Genomic DNA, 17267 nt, shown 5'->3' on the forward strand with positions numbered 1-17267 from the left:
GGCGGCTGGCTGGAATACTGCGAGAAGAAACAAACACACAACTGTTCAGCTGCTTGTTTTTAGACAGTGCCACCATGGTGATGGTGGGCTGTCAAAACCTGGCGATATGCTCTGGTCTCGATGACTTTTACTGTAGGCCCCCGCCACACAGACTGTCTCATTGCTTCTCTTTGTCTCTGATAAAGTCAAACTAAAAGGCCTGCAAGGCCATGCATAATAAAAAACAAATTGCAGTAGGCCTAGGCCTAATTCACCTTTCCCCCTTTCCTTTCTAGTCCATTTATTATTATTTTTAAACCAGAGCATATGGCTTTATACTGAACGTATGGGTTACATTGAGCTGGATATCTTTTGTCCTTGTGATGACTGATGAGTAGAATATTGTCCAGTTCCTATATATCTTATTCTTGCGATCAAGGGACATTGCTTTATGTCTAAAATGAAAATGAGTTGACTTGTCTCCTGAGCCATCGCAGCAGGTCGCTCCACAGACCGCGTCATGCGGGCCCCATGGGGCGCATTAGGTTGCGGGTAGCCTCTCCGCCCCCCCTCCTCTCTCTGGCCCCCGAACTAATAATCTGGCTGCATTCCAACACAGCCAGGACACGTCCTGAATGCATATATATACACCTACACGATCTCCATCGAAACCATGTGCCATGCATGCGTTATTATGCATTATTATGCATTATTATGCATTATTATGCAGGACATAAATGAAGATGATATAGATCTACACTGACTTGTATGGACTTTATATATTTTTTCTTCTTCTAAAGCAAACAAACCTTGGAGATAGTGGGTTCCTTATAAAGGTGACGCATGGCTGCCCCTCTCCATTTTGGAAAAAATAGGCCGATTGTAGGTGATATGCTAATTAATATAGGCTACACACCATATATTTATATATATTTTAAAAATGCTCATGCCCAAATGTGGATAATTTATTTGCTGTTTTGATTCATTGTACAAAATATGAAATTGGCCGACATATCATTATATGTTTATGATAGCCCAAATCAATTAATTATTAGGCTATATAAGCTACATTAGCCATATAATGACCCGATGTAAATTATAAAGCCTTTTTTTAAAACAACAAAAGCTTTGGTGGCACAGACCTCAGCTGTTCATGTGGAGTGCGAGGGTGTATTTTTTTTCTAATCTTATAAGCAGAATGTAATTAACGCCAACCAATACCTTGTCAATTAGCCTCTATGGAGAATTCTACCCCCACGGTTCGCAAATAGGCGCGCTCCCCCTTCTCTCTCTCTCTCTCTCTCCCTCTCTTCTCTCTCTCTCTATCTCTCTCTCTCTCTCACACACACACACACACGCACACACACGCACGCACACGCACGCAACGCGCGTTACATGTACATGATTAACATGTATTAACATTCATATTCCACATGGCAATTTTATGTGAATTCTTATATTTCGACCTTCATCATATACCTGAAGTCATGAACGGCGACGTATGCAATTATTCGTTAAACCCTGAGATGTGGACAGGCAGGATGCTCAATTGCTCATAATCAGATCAATCTCAATTTTAAGATTTCTTTAAATCTGTCTAATCTAATATGCTGATAATGCCGATTGATATGGGTGACGTGGGTCGATCTCGTCCGAGACGCCGGATTCGGAGTTCCGTGCAGGCTGGAATACAAATCCATCATATTGATCACAGCCTGATCGGAGAAAAAGCAGCCTTATTCCAAAGAGGAGATCGGAGACCAAATTTGCGCCTGTAGTGGTTGAGTTACCGCATGCTGGCTCTTTCCGTCACAATCAAATAGACTTCCAAATCAATGCACGTTTCATAAATAAACTACAAAGAATGATAAATCCCATAACGCCGTCGGTAAATGAAAATGATCGGTCTATATAATCCAACCTACCTCCGTGGCGGTGTTCGGTGATGTTGTTTACACCATCGCGTCTCTCCGGGTGGCCATCTCAACCACCAGCTCTTCACAAGGACACTACACTATACTATTCTGTTCTGCGTGTGTGTGGTTCGCTGCTATCCCGAACCCAAACGCGTGGAGCCAGTGTGGCATCTCAGAGGCAGGATTGGGTGGGTTACATACCAGCTCTGATGCCAGGCCATATGGCTGGCACGTCATTGGCAAGAGCCATCACATGAGAGCGGCTGATTGACAGAGAGATTGGCTCCCCGGGGGAGAGAGACCCGCCATCTGTCACCGCGCAGCCACAAAGACAACATGGAATAGGAAGGAGAGAAGAACAGCAAAAAACGGAGAGGAGATAAGCGTTCTTGTTAAACGCCTCTATAAAAAGGTTAATCTCATATAGGCAATTGATCATGCACCAATAGCCCATTCCCCGAGTTACATGCGAATAAGGTTCCACTCCACATGGAACACGTGGGGTCGGATATAGCTATACACATCCTGCATCATGCTGCATGAGATAAACATGATCTGTGGTCACATGTACTGTATAGCTGTTCAGACACAAAGGAGAATAAATAAAGGGACCTGCCATGAGGAACAGGGTGCAATTGCCTAAACGAGTCAATTTAACTGGGCCGAGCAGAGCGCCGTGCTCTGAGACTTGGCGATGACCGCGCCATGCAGGCTGCTGGCATTGGGGCGCGCGTGCCCGCCAGGGCCCGGTCACTGCCGTGCCAAAGGTGGCACGCAGACAGGACGCAGATAAAAGACAGAAAAGATGCGGACAAGGCGGCGGTTGCAGGGAGGGGGGCACGTTTCTCTAACAGTGGTGGAAAATGCGGTCTGCGTGCATGACTATACTATAGGCCTACCACAGAATTTAACACTGCGGATTTGACTATAGCCTATCAAGTCCAATGGCAATCCTACATTATTACATTGAACACAATCTCGAGGGATCACATAGTCCAGCATGGTGCCTCTGCTCTGTGTCACCAATTTTGAAAGCAACGGACTTATAGAATGACCTGCACTATGTGACATGTCACATAGCTGAACTCATACTACTATGTTACATAGCTCATACTATTCATGTAACACAAAATGTAGGCGATATTAACTTAATTAAACACTTATTTTGGGCATGTCCTATATAGTCAAACAAAAACATGCATTGCAGATCGTCTTGTTTACCGCATGACGCAAGAGGACACATGAAACTGCATGGGCTTCATGTTAATGATGATCTTTGTTGGTCGCAACTTGTCATTCAGTGCCAGTGTATAGACCTATATAGTTAAAATGACATCTCGACTCCTGTCCGGGTGCACCCACTGAGTCTGCTATAGTACTGTTCCACTGGGGAGTAAAGTTGTTTAAAACGTAGTCTAATATTTGGCTAGATATGGCCTATAGTGGTGTAGTTGAAGAATATTGAACATACATTGTGCACATGTGTAGGCTATAAGGCCGCCGCGCCGCCTAGAAAACAAATAGTAGGCCTACAGGCCTAGATGCATTTCGATCGATCATTCACTATATGCAGGCCAGGGTGACATTTGAACATATAGGGCTAGCTAGCCTATAAAAAAAAAACATTCAGTGCAGGTCGGTAGGCCTACTGTGGCTGGTGAATCGTAATCATCCACATAACACAATTATTCCAATTTAGGAATTATTTCTTGCGTCTGTTAATGTGGGTCTGTGCCCGATAGTTGGTGCAGGGAATTGGAGAGCGATCAATGAAATCATGCATGATCAATGATATGTGAACAAGTTGAATACTACAACGGATTCAGGTGACTATAGCTCCATAACCTCACATGCAGCCTATACACCCTGTAGCCTACTCACAATCACACATTATTTTAAAGTGCATGTTATTTAAAATGTTACATGCTGCAGACTCAGAGTAAAAAGGGTATTTTTCTTGTGATATATATTGGCTATATGAACCTCCCTTCCTCGATTATTTCATGAAACCTTCCTGTCTCTAAACTTTATAGGCATGTATATTTACAAAAGTGATGGGCTAATTTTACTGGTTTATGTATTGTAGGCTAACTGACATTTGATTTATGGCTGCTATCAAATTCACTGGTTAAAAAGTCAAATGTTATGTAAGTCCAATTTATTTGCCTTTTTTGTGCAATATGGCTGGATAGTTATTTAGGCCAATATTTGAATTATAGGACTAGGCTGTAGGGTGTAGGCTATTGTGGGACTCGTGGAAGTGGACATTAGAATTTGCCTAGTTTCTTTGACTATATGTGGTTGTGGGGTGTTCAGATCATAACTAAATGCCACTTCAGGAATTCTTAATGTCAGTCAATACTCAATAGCTGTGCTGTTGAATGAAATGTTTAACGTTACTGAGGTAAACTAATATATTCCCTTTTCAGTTCGATGATCAGATGATGTTGTAGGCTATAGGATTCAGGAAGTCATTGAACTCCAGGCAAGTTAAATAAATACTTTAGCACCTGGTCTGGGGTTGGTCATATATGTTTTCAATTTCATGCATGTGCTCTATCATTCAATTTCAGGCGGTAAATGTGTTTGAGTCAACATAAAGATGGTGTTTCTGAAAAACTATGTTTATCAAGCAGGACGAGAGGGACATCTGCTGGTGATTAAAAGGTAGTGCATGCATTCTTTATTCTATTTATGTAAACGTATGTTTAAAATGCCAATAAAGCCCATGCGAACTGAACTGAATTACGGAAAATTGAATTGCATGCTCATACAGTTAGAAAGCCACACAAATGTTAGAAATTAAATTTAGATCTATATGTTAGAAAAAATGTGAGACTGATTTGATTCATTTTTGCAAAGATTGAAACAGCTTTAAAGGACCACTTCACCACTTTTCAACCTATCTTCATACAATTGGTCCTCACTATAGGAGGGCTGTGGGAAGTTCAGAAACCGTCCACCAGTGACATCATTGTTAGGCAGATTTTTTTTTAAACAAGATTTAAGAAATATATATATTTAGATTTGTATTATCATCAGAACGATGGCTTCTATTATCCTATTGCAACTTTTCAGGAATAGTAAGTCTGCAGTTTTTATTTGCTTGGATTCCCCTTCGATGATGTCACTGGTGGATGGGTTTCTGAACTGCCCACAGCCCTCCCATGAGACATAGACAGAGTAGAAAAAAATTGGGGCATTTTATAATGAACATTCGCGAGGACCAATTATATGAAGGTAAATTGAAAAGTGGTGAAGTGGTCCTTTAATGAAGCATTTCCCCACAAGATGAAACACATCTTTTTAACGCTAGATGGCGCTAAGTGCCAGACAACGCGTGTCAGACTGACTACTGTCTGCCTAGTGTGCCACTTGAGTTGATTTTAGATTCTAGATTAGAACCTGATAGGAATTTATTTTGCTTGTATATTCATTTCCCCCGAAGGGTGTTGAATTTACATTTGAGATTTTCTTTGATTGTTTTATTAAAGGACCACTTCACCACTTTTCAACCTACCTTCATATAATTGGTCCTCACTAATGTTCATGATAAAATACCACCATTTTTTTTAATACTCAGTCTTTGTCTCATAGGAGGGCTGTGGGCAGTTCAGAAACCCGTCAACCAGTGACATCATCATTAGGCAGATTTATTTTAAGCAAGATTGTTTTTTAAATAATATTTAGATTTTTATTATCGTGAGAACGATGGCTTCCATTATCGCATTGCAACTCTGGTCAGTTGAGGTTGGGCAAGGAGACATAAGGGGTTACTCAGTGTGTGTGTGTGCGTGTGTGTGTGTGTGTGTGTGTGTGTGTGTGTGTGTGTGTGTGTGTGTGTGTGTGTGTGTGTGTGTGTGTGTGTGTGTGTGTATGTGTGTGCGCGCGCGTGTGTGTGCGTGTGCGTGCGCGCACGTCTGTCTGTCTGTATGTCTGTGTATAGCTAATTAGGCCGATAGGTGTTATATTTCTTGTGCAGGGTCTTGTGGGTCAAGACTCAACACGTTCTGCATATTGTTCAATGAAAATTACCATTATGTCCTTACAGGGCAATAAATCCCTCCAGGCTATGGGATAGCACACACATTTATTCTGGACTTTATTCAGCATACACTTTTTGGGACCTCTTCGTTTTGATGGAAGTGTGTGAGGAAAGAAGGCAAGACAAGATGGTTTCTGAGGCTTCGTACACACATAAAGAACAACTGTTCTGATTTGGGGGAGGGGGGCAATCAAACACAAGTGTTTGGTCAAACCACATGACTTCCATTGGAAAAACATTGGGGCGGCCATGAAACACAGGCAGAGCACAGAACATTTTGTTCTTTATGTGTGTACGAAGCCTCAGGGGATTCAGACAATTGGCCTGTCGATCAGCTGCTTAATGGTCATCATGTGCTATGTGGAAGGTCACAACCTGTTGTGCCAACATTGTGACCATCTGGGATGGCGTTTGGATGAATTGCCTTGTGCAAAACCTGTCAGTCACGCTAATACCTGTCAGTCAGTCCGTCCATCACGCCTCGTGGCATGCTCCATATATGGCCGTCAGTCCGTCATGCCTCATGACACGCTCCATATGACCATCTCAATATATGAAGATCACGACACTGACCTCATCAAACCCTGAATAGCCATATACATGGAGAAGACTGGATCATCACCTAGATTTGCATATATGGAGCCGGCCAGCAACTCTGAACACATTCCCTCCCATTACCCAGTGCCTGCAGAGAAATGTGCGACATAAGCAAAGAAGAAGAGCCCTCATCCGGCCGACCCAGAAGTGATTGCCCTCCATTGTCGCGCCAGGCTCGCTCATGGCCATGATCTGCCGCTCGAACTATTATTATGCATAGCGCGACCTCGAATTCATGTTTTATTAAGCTCTAAACATGGTCCATTATCTCAATCTGAGCCCTAAAATACTTCAGATCACGTGCGTGCGCATGCACGAGGACATTTTGGATATTCGATGACTATACACACCATGGGAGGCGGGAGCCACCGGAGGCTAACGATGGATGCTAAAAACGGTAAATAAAATACTATAAATTCTGGATTAAATTACATTAAACAAACCCAAGATTTGAAATGACAAAGGAGGTTGCATTACGAATCCCGAGAAATTGCGGGTCTGGCATGGATTCGGTTAAGGCCCGGCCCTACCTGGGCCCTAACTGGGCCCTAATTAGCACACATTTTACGCCCTATAAAAGAATAATAATTATATGTGTGTGTATAGTGTGTGTATAGTAGACACACACATATATATATATATATATATATATATATATATAGCCTATGTATGTCATAGATACACACACACACTATGAGGTGGATGAGAGAGAGAGAGAGAGAGAGAGTGAGAGAGAGAGAGAGAGAGAGAGGGAGGGAGGGAGGGAGAGAGAGAGAGAGAGAGAGAGCGAGAGAGAGAGAGAGATTTGAAGCGTGCAGAGTGGACCTGAAACTGTCAGGCAGCCACACAGAGTAGGCTTACTAGCGGACCGCTAGGGCTCAAGGGACGGTGCAGACCACAACACCAGGTGAACCAGAACCGAACCAGCAACGGCTCCCAGCGGGACCTGCTGCTAAGCAAGGTAGCCTGTTGCTCGCAACAAGGTTAACATTTACTGTACCGCGATATTACCGTTATTATTTGACTTCGATATTTTGGACTGAAAGAGAATATAGTGTTCGTCCGCGGCATCCGAGGGAACGTCCGGTAGCCATCTGCGCGTTTTGGCCGAAGAGAGGGAGAACCGGGCTGGAGCCATGGAGCCGCTGCTCCCCGCTGAGACGGAGGTGATGGAGAGAGAGGCGGTCAAGGAGGAGAGAGAGAGTACCAGGAGGATCCAGTTCTCCGTTCCTTCCTCCATACCACCGACCCAGCTGGACCCGGGACAGGTGGAGATGGTGAGCGCAAAGTCGTTTGAGAAGTGTGTGTGTGTGTGTGTGTGTGTGTGTGTGTGTGTGTGTGTGTGTGTGTGTGGCTGTGCGTGTGAGAGAATATTGTCATGCTAGTAGTAGGCCTATTAAGACTGTCTGTATACGAGTGATATAAAATAATAATGCAAAGGGTGAGACCTGTAGGCTGTGTTGGCAAAGCAGGGATTCAGGTGTTGAACATTATAACATAACCAACAATGTTTTATGAAGCTACATTTAGGCCTATTGCCAAATCTTTATATAGCCTAAAAACATGTTTGCCACCAACACCAATTAGTATAGGCTACAGGCTACTCTACTGTTAAACTTAAAATAAAATAAAATAAAATAAACAGGCGGTCAAGGAGGAGAGAGAGAGTACCAGGAGGATCCAGTTCTCCATTCCTTCCGAAAGTTCCGCCAGCCTACCACCAGCCTACCACCAGCTGGACCCGGCACAGGTGGCGATGGTGAGCGCAAAGTAGTTTGAGAAGTGTGTGTGTGTGTGTGTGTGTGTGTGTGTGTGTGTGTGTGTGTGTGTGTGTGTGTGTGAGAGATTTAGGCCTATTGCCAAATCTTTATAGCCTAAAAACCTTTATTGCCACCAACACCAATTAGTATAGGCTACAGGCTACTCTACTGTTAAACTAAAAATAAAAATAAAATAAAATAAACATTTGGGAACCTGTTTCTACAGCTTAATTAAAATCACACCTGTGTGAACTGGGGGATGCAACTACCGACTTTTCGCCAATCGGGATGGAATAGGAAAAACGAACGAAAAATCCGTCTTGATCACTTGAATTGATAATGTGTGATATTTGTACAAAATCTGTAGGAGAAATATAATAGTGTGTTTTGCAAAAATCTGCCTCCTAGGCTAGTGGTGCTATAACAGGGCTAATGTGAAAAGCATTTGTTCCTCAACGTAGTGGGAACGGGCCACTCCTGAAACTTTAGATGCCAATCTTAGCCAATCAGGATGGAATATGAAAAATCCGACAGACCCGTCTTGATCACATGACTATAAAGATCATGTGTACCAATCTGCGTGATGTTTGGACAGAATATGTAGGAGTAATATCAAAAGATGTGTTTTGCAAAAATCGGCCTCCTGGTAGCGCTATTGACATCAGAGGCCATCTTTCCATCAGAGTTTGGAAGCACTCGTTTTCAGTAAAGCAACACCCTGCTGCCTCCTGCATTATGTGCAAATTCAAAACAGGTGGTACGCAGGGCCGTTGACTTTGAGTGATATCCAACGAGCACTAGCAAACTCAAACACTCGGAAAAATAATCATCTGTCATCTGTCTTCAGTGGATTTTTATGAAACAAACACTTGCAGATAGAAAGAGGATAATTCAAGATTTTCGTATAAGCTGCAATTTTGGTGAGTTTGATGTTGTTTAATACAATCAGATAGGACTTTTCTGTTTGGATGTATGGGCTGTCGATGGCAAATTGCGGCTAGTTACCACCCTGCCATTAACTTAACTAGACCTGTGCCCGTCGGCTACCGACCTACTTGGGAACGATCTGTGTCCCATATGGAGATCTCTATCTGTCTGTCTGTCTGAAGAGTGCAACCTGACTGTGAAAAGTGGACTGTTTAAGTAATCAAATGGCAGGTGTGGGGTTGCCATGGCAATCAATTGGCTGAAGCAGAGGCTGGGAATTCTACAGGTGTTAGTTCCGCTAGCTGGCAGAGCCTGACCAGAGCCTTTTGTGGTGTTTCTGGACAACAGTGTATACCACCGACTCAAGGTCAGGCACTGCACTCCCTGTGATGGTGTGGAACGCGTGTGTCAAATTTGAAGTTGGTGGGGTGAACTGTTTTCGAGTTACTAATCTCTATAATCCCTGTAATCCCTATACGTGGATTACAGACATACCTACTGTACATACACAGTTACACACGTAGAGACTTGGTGCATTTATAGATAGATGGCAAGATGGCCGTGGCTTGCATATGGTCAATAACAGGCCCATATGAAACATTTGGAGCAGAGACTTTGCTCTGGCATCCAGGGAGTGTGTGCACAGTTTCATCTTGATATGGTGCCTATTTAGAGCACATCTATCATCCCAATTGGGGCCAGATTTGTCGTATGCCTATCATTTATCATCTCACAGGAATATGCAAAACCACAGCAGAACTGCAGAAGCACAAAAAGCAGGTCTGACTGAATCAATAGGGTTTCAGCCTTTGGGGTTTGTGGTATGTTTGTACGTGTCTGTGTGTGCTCGACTGCAACAGTTCCACAGTGCTTTTTCACCTGTGAGGCAAAGTGACCCAATGACTCAGTCTGCCCTGTTTATTTTGAAGCTATTTTTTGGCAGTGAGAAGAGTGTTCTTTTTTTATATGCTGCCCTCATTTCAGGATACCTAAAATGTGTTCAGGGAATGAAATTAATTCATTCGATGCGCTCTCCAAATAGAAGTTTCAAAAGGAGCCGTAAGTGGCCTCTAAATGTCCTCATTCACAGGAAAATCCCCAGAAGAATGTAGAAGAGTGTAAAAGAATGTGCACACTCTTTGGACTTGCATTAACACTGAAGATTGTACTGTGTTGGTTTGTGGTTATTAGTTTGTGTATAAGTTGTTGTGTACCGTGAGATATATGACTGTGGCTGCAGCATAGCATTTCACAGCCTTGCAGGGGTAGATGGTGTGAAAGCAGGTCGGCATATAGGACTAAGTATAGTCATGGTGAGTGTGTGCGACTTTCTGGACTGTCTGCCTAGCTCTGTCCAGAGACTGGGATTAAGCTGAGCTCAGCTTTAGTGGTGGTTTCTGTTTTTAATGGCTCCAGAAACCGACAAGGCATCTTCACTGTGTGTGTGTGTGTGTGTGTGTGTGTGTGTATATGTGTGTGTGTGTGTGTGTGTGTGTGTGTGTGTGTGTGTGTGTGTGTGTGTGTGTGTGTGTGGAGGTTGGCCTCAAATTACTTTCATTAATAGCACCATTGTTTCATCAGATGGCTCACCTGGTAAGAGCACATAGTTACAAAATCCTTCCTGCAGCTCTCTCCCGCCTCTCCTGTCTCTTGATCTGATTTTACTTGATTTAATTGATGTTAAAGGGGAATACCACTCATTTTCAACATTGAACTATGTCATTAATATACCTTAGAGTTGTTGTGTGGAAATAATAAAAAGTCCCCCCTTCTATGTAGCCTAGAACTGGAGGTCTAGACCTTGAGGTCATGTTATCTGTGACATCATGAAGATGTACTTTGCAAGCCTATCCCCCTTTTTGAAGTCCCTTGACTTGAAGTGCTCTCGGGAGGTTCCCTCGTCAGGAAGTGCCCCTCCAGCTGAATCAAGTTCCCCTGATTAGGGTGCTGGCTATAAAAAACTCCTTGTGCAGAACAGGAAACAGACACCATTCGTTGCCATGGTTACCATCATGCCATTGTGTTACCTGTTATATTGCATTGCATCGTGTGTATGTTTGTGTTACATGTGGATTTCATTAATATGGACATTTAAAAGGAATTACAGAGTGACTGTCAAAAAGGACATTTCATCTACATCCATCAGATCCATGGTGTTTTGTAAATAAAGAGCCCTTGTAAACATCAGTTGGAGAGTCTATTCTGCATCAGATGAAGATTGTTTAGGAGCAGTTTATTTATCATTTATTTGTGGTGGTTCTTACATTTGTAGGTCGCGGTTTCCATGCGGACAGAGAGCAGGGCTGCACAAGGCAATCGAGTTTAGATCGGCACAGACTCGCCCTTGAGGGCTTTCAATCCAATCCAATCCAACTTTATTTATAGAGCACATTTAAAAAGTTGACCAAAGTGCTTTACATAACATAACAAAAAACACAAATAAAAGTGCACAAAATAGTCAAAAACATATTATAGAGATACAAATATACAACAGGGTGGAGAAAAACAAAACAAACAATAAAACAAAAGATAAAAATAAAATAGAATAAAATAAATAAAAAATAACTCACTCTGGGGTAAAAGCTTGGGAATAAAAAAGTGTTTTAAGACGGGATTTAAAAATAGGGATAGAGGGGGACAGTTTTACTAAGAGGGGGAGTTCATTCCACAGTTTAGGGGCAGCTACAGAAAAGGCACGATCTCCCCTAAGTCTCAGTTTTGACTTAGGGACCTCCAGCAGAAGTTTGTTTGCTGATCTCAATGATCTTTCTGGGACATACAATTTTAAAAGATCTGAAATATAAGGAGGTGCTAGCTCATTAAGGGATTTAAAAACAAACAATAAAATCTTAAACTTGATCCTAAAACATACAGGGAGCCAGTGCAGTGAAGCTAAAATGGGGGAAATGTGGTCACGCCTTCTTGTGCCTGTCAGAAGGCGTGCAGCAGCATTTTGCACTAGTTGCAATCTATAAATGCAGCCCTGGCTAGCCCCAACATAAAGTGCATTGCAGTAATCCAGGCGGGTAGTGATAAAAGCATGTATGACTTTTTCAAAATCAAAAAAAGTTAAAAAAGGCTTCACCTTAGCTAAAATCCTGAGCTGGAAAAAAGCTGATTTTAAAACTAAATTCACCTGTTTATCCATTAAAAAGTCACTGTCCATTCTTACACCAAGGTTGGTTACGGTGGGCCAGGGGGCCGAGGTCCACTTCGGACATATTTGCAGCAAGACTGGGTTTAAAAATTATAATCTCTGTTTTGCTCTCATTCAAATTTAAAAAATGTAAAGCCATCCAGGCTTTAATGTCATCCAGACATTCCAGGAGTTGGCTTGGAGGGGTGGTACTGTCTCGCTTGATGGGGAGGTAGATTTGGGAGTCGTCAGCATAAAAATGGAAGGACATGCCATGTTTGCGTAAAATTGACCCTAGGGGGAGTAAATAAAGTGCAAAAAGAATGGCCCAAGGATTGAGCCCTGGGGCACCCCATAGGGGAAGTGGCTTTATAAGCCACTTCCACTCAAGGCTGCTTGGTTTCGGACGACACACGCGTTCAAAAAGGGAGGGGGGGGGGTTATTATTTCAACTCTAAGGTAATGACATAGTTCAATGTTGAAAATGAGTGGTTTTCCCCTTTAAACCATTCTGTACAGGAACCCCGTTTGGTGTTTAAAGCATTTGGTTATGCTTGTTACGACCTTATATGGAGTCTAGAGGCTTAAGGAGTAACACAGACAGTTAACCAAAAAGAGTTTTACATTTCTTATTTCTCACAGGTTATTTCTTGAGGTTACAGAAACATAAGTATCAAAGTATAAATAGGGAAAGCCTATATCTTCAGGGTGGCCAAGGCTAAAACAACAAACAAAACTCTCCACCCTACCTGAAAAGGAAAAAGAGTTAAGCTACCGCCGTCCAAACAAAAATTACAATCTAGGCTCCCTAACTAAATATAAACAGAGTCAAAAATGGATCTCAAAGGAAATGGCAGTACACCCCTACCAATGCTTTCCTATTGAAAGTGATACACTCAAGAAATGTTTTGAAATGCAACTACGAAATAGCTTAGTCTGGACTTTAAACACTCAGTAAATAAAGTTACCTTATTAAGCACACAGCCCATGTAGGCCACAGCAATCACAGAAATCACTCAGGAGGGTTAACACAATATGAGGCCACATAGGGCCGTAAACAATGCTTTAGCAATTGAAAAATAGCAGATCTACAAGCTCATAGCGCGGCACTAAGTGCCGCGCTACGAGCTTGTAGATCTGCTATTTTTGAAAAATCATGAAAAAGTGGTGCAAATCTTTGAATTTGAATATATTCTTTCAGAGCGAATGTTTTTAACTCAAATCTTTGCTTCTGGGGGAGGGTAACATATTTTCAGATGGGGGCCGACGGCCAATTACATATCATTTTGGAGGTCCTTGACATTAAAATGTTTGAGAACGACTGATATAGAAACATGGGTTTTTCAGAAAACTGTCAGGATTTAGAAGACATTTGTAGAATCGTACTCAGGTCTAAATGGGTTTAAGTTTAAAGGAAAACACATGGCACAGACACATGCTTATTTCCATTGTGGTCCTTGGTCTCTGCTGCTCTCTCTGCTGCTGCTCTCTCAATGAAAAACACAAACAAATTGCATCATATCTGCTGTTGTTGTGTCCGTAGCTATAGGGAATTTTGCTTTGGCTCCAAGCCAAAGCAAGCTGTGCTACTGACCTTCACCAGAGTTTTTGGGAACTTCATTGAATTATTATGCAGACCAGGTCCGCACACAGCATGGAACAGCATGGCATAGTTCAGCTCTTCTATGAATTAGGAGGCAGCTTTTGGACAAAATACCTCTTGAAATGACAGTCAGAGGATACACCTGGCATTCATGTCATTATGTCATTTTTGACAAAATAATCCTAAAAGAAATAGTGTAAAAGATCTACAAGCTTACTATGTGTCGCAATGAGATCTGTTGTGAGCTTGTCGTGTTGCCGCCTTATGAGCTCTGTAATATTTGATTGATTTCCTGTCATTGAAATCTCCAGTATGTATAAGGCAAAACATTCAGACCAGTCCGTGTGTGCAAGCATTATAGTCATAGAACACATAACTGATATAAGTGCCTATGACCTGACGAAGATGTAATTGACACATCGAAACGTTCGCTTTTTACCTGCACCCTGTTACAAATAAAATAAGGGCCTAAATCGTCTGAGCTGCTCCAGTGCCTTCTTGTTCTGATATAAGTGCCATTGGACGCAAGGACATTAAATCTCCTAATGTCAGATACATTATGGAAGTCACTCCAAAGCAGATCTATAATTTAGAGTCGTATAGAACATGTTAAGAAATGCGAGTCTGCCAGTTTCCCGTTATGTTTTGCAGACCACCACACCTGCAGTCAACCCTGAACAAAGGACTAAGGCCTCATTTACACTGCCAGCCAAATCCAGCCTGAATCAGATCTGAGCCACATCCAGATTGGAATCTGATTTGTTTAAATGAGTCATGTGACCATTTAAACCAATGAGATTTCAATCCTGATCTGATTCATGCTAGATTTGCCTGCCAGTGTAAATGAGGCCAAAGAAGGGAGCAAGGACGTTAGTATTTAAAAAAGGAAAAATTTGACTTTGACTTTTTTGTTACCATTTTAAGTCGACTACTACCTAACAGTGTCAACTAGTGGTTGTGTAGTAGTCAACTAGTTCAGGGGTTCTCAACGTTTTTGGCCGGGGACCCCCAAAAATGCTTTGGCAACGTCTCGGGACCCCCGCCCCGCCCCCTCCCGACCCCCAATATAAATTGACTGCTACAATAACCTTCAACCATTTTGGGGCGGGAACCCCTTTTGGTGTTTTAAGCATTGTTATAATTTAGCTATTTAAAAATAGCAGATCTACAAGCTCATAGCGCGCCACCGAGTGGCGCGCTACGAGCTTGTAGGTCTGCTATTTTTGAAAAATCGTGAAAAAAAAAATATATATATATATATATATATATATATTTTTTGAAAATAATTTGGGGACCCCCTAAAATAATTTGGCGACCCCCCGAGGGGTCGCGAGACTCGCGACCCACGGGTTGAGAACCCCTGAACTTGTTAACAAGCTGACTAGTTGGTGAAAACTAGCAAGAACCAACACTCAGCAGTGAAAGTGCTCAGTGTGTCAGTGTGTTTTCAGGTGAAAAGAAGCAGCTGGTGACTCTCTGTGTATCAGAGGAGTCATGTGGTTGTCTACTCTAGGATGTGCCTGCAGTGACTGTCAATATCGTCACTCTCTTCATGGGAACCTTGTATGTCTTGTATGTTCCACATTTATTTATTTAGTCAATATTTATAAAACTCACAGACACACGTTTAACGATTTCACAACAAAAAGCTAAAATAATGCAACGCATTGTGACTTTGTGAGCTATTTTTGCGTGACACTGTAGTATGATGAAGTAGGGCATTCATTTACAAAAAAACAAACGTGCGATATGAGGTTTGTGACCGACAGGCGACAGCAACAATATAATTTGCCTATCCATACTGGCGTGATAGGATTTGCCTGCATGTTCGCGTGATAGGATTTGCCTGTCCATATTAGTAGCACATTATTTGCATACAGAGTACATACGATGTCCATTGTAGCTGTTTCATTTGAGCCAAAGGCTCTACTTCTCTAGACTAGTGTTGCACATTGGCATAACAGCAGAAGGAGATCAACTGAACCCCCAAAATTTGGCTAAAAATGAGTAATGGGCATTCTACTATGCTGCCTACTATGCATTACCTACCTTGCCTTGTACCTTCCCCATGCGGCTTAGTAGTGTCCTAGTACACATTGGAATGAGCAAAAGAAGAATGGGAGAGACTGTGGCTCAAGAGGTAGATCAGGTCGTCCAATGATCCATGGGTCGGCGGTTCGAATCCCGGCTCCTCCTGGCTACATGTCGAAGTGTCCTTGGGCAAGACACTGAACCCCAAATTGCTCCCGATGTGCTGGTTGGTACCTTGCATGGCTTCCGCCGCAATCGGTGTATGAATGTGTGTGTGAACTGTGAATGGGTGAATGTAATGCACAATCTATGTAAAGCGCCTTGGATAAAGGCGCTATATAAATGCACCATTTACCATAATAAACAGTGTAATTAGGCCTACGCATAGACAAAAACAGGAGCCTGATTTCTTGAGCAAATGCCATCTTTTCAAAGGATGTTAATATTTGTTCTGAAATTCAACAGCTCAGCCATCTGCATTTTTAATAGGAAAGCTAGAAAATACATTCATTTTGTCCCTGTCAGAGATACATATTGATAGTCTAAATGGAAACTGGGCAAAGAATTGGGACAAATGAGAAATTAGATGCATGATAATTCCAAGTGCAATGGGAACTGAAGATACCCCTCCCTGCCCCTAGGCACCCCAGATGTGTTCTTGGAAAATGACCTCCACATCATCTCCGTAATGGGCCAGCTGCTCTGAAGGGAGAACATCTCCAGAGGAGCCAAAGTCCGAACGAGGTGCCCTGTCAGGAATTCTTATATCTCCCCGTCTGCTTCGCCAGAATGCCTGGAATGTAAAAAAAAGAAAATTAAATCTAGATGGGAAAATATTTTTTCACACATCTGTTGTTTACAGACCGACTTGCGCCAGCATGGCTCTGGGCCCCATTTGGCACCATGCTAGCCTGGAGCCAACGGCTCGTTTGCTTTTTTTAGGGATCCGAGGGGCGAAATTCCAAACATTAGGAATCACCCCTATGCCCTGAAAGTGGTATATTTGTATGTAGAAGGGAGTTCCAGCCGCGCCTCTAGCCTATAGCAGGCCAATCTGGTGCATCTCAGGAGCAGGACATAATGCGAACAAGAAGGCACTGGAGCAGCTCAGACGATTTAGGCGTTTCGATGTGTCAATTACATCTTCGTCAGGTCACCTGACCTGACGAAGATGTATTTGACACATCGAAACGTTGTCGCTTTTTACCTGCACCCTGTTACAAATAAAAGAAGGGCCTAAATCGTCTGAGCTGCTCCAGTGCCTTCTGGTATA

At 42.6% G+C, this 17267-nt stretch overlaps 1 protein-coding gene across 1 annotated transcript in view; it reads left to right on the forward strand.

Moving 5' to 3' along the window:
* Positions 1–7435: 7435 nt before the first annotated feature.
* Positions 7436–17267, forward strand: part of LOC306914981 (uncharacterized protein) — a gene marked incomplete at its 3' end in the record, with an annotated part of 31510 nt that continues 21678 nt past the window's right edge. The window contains exons 1-2 of the mRNA XM_079492222.1: positions 7436–7814; positions 8183–8296. Coding sequence (XP_079348348.1) covers positions 7674–7814; positions 8183–8296 — 255 coding nt within the window. The 5' untranslated portion in view covers positions 7436–7673. The remainder of the gene's footprint in view (positions 7815–8182; positions 8297–17267) is intronic.

This window comes from Electrona antarctica, assembly GCF_951216825.1.
Source record: "Electrona antarctica genome assembly, chromosome: 22".
NCBI classification, from domain to species: Eukaryota; Metazoa; Chordata; class Actinopteri; order Myctophiformes; family Myctophidae; genus Electrona; species Electrona antarctica.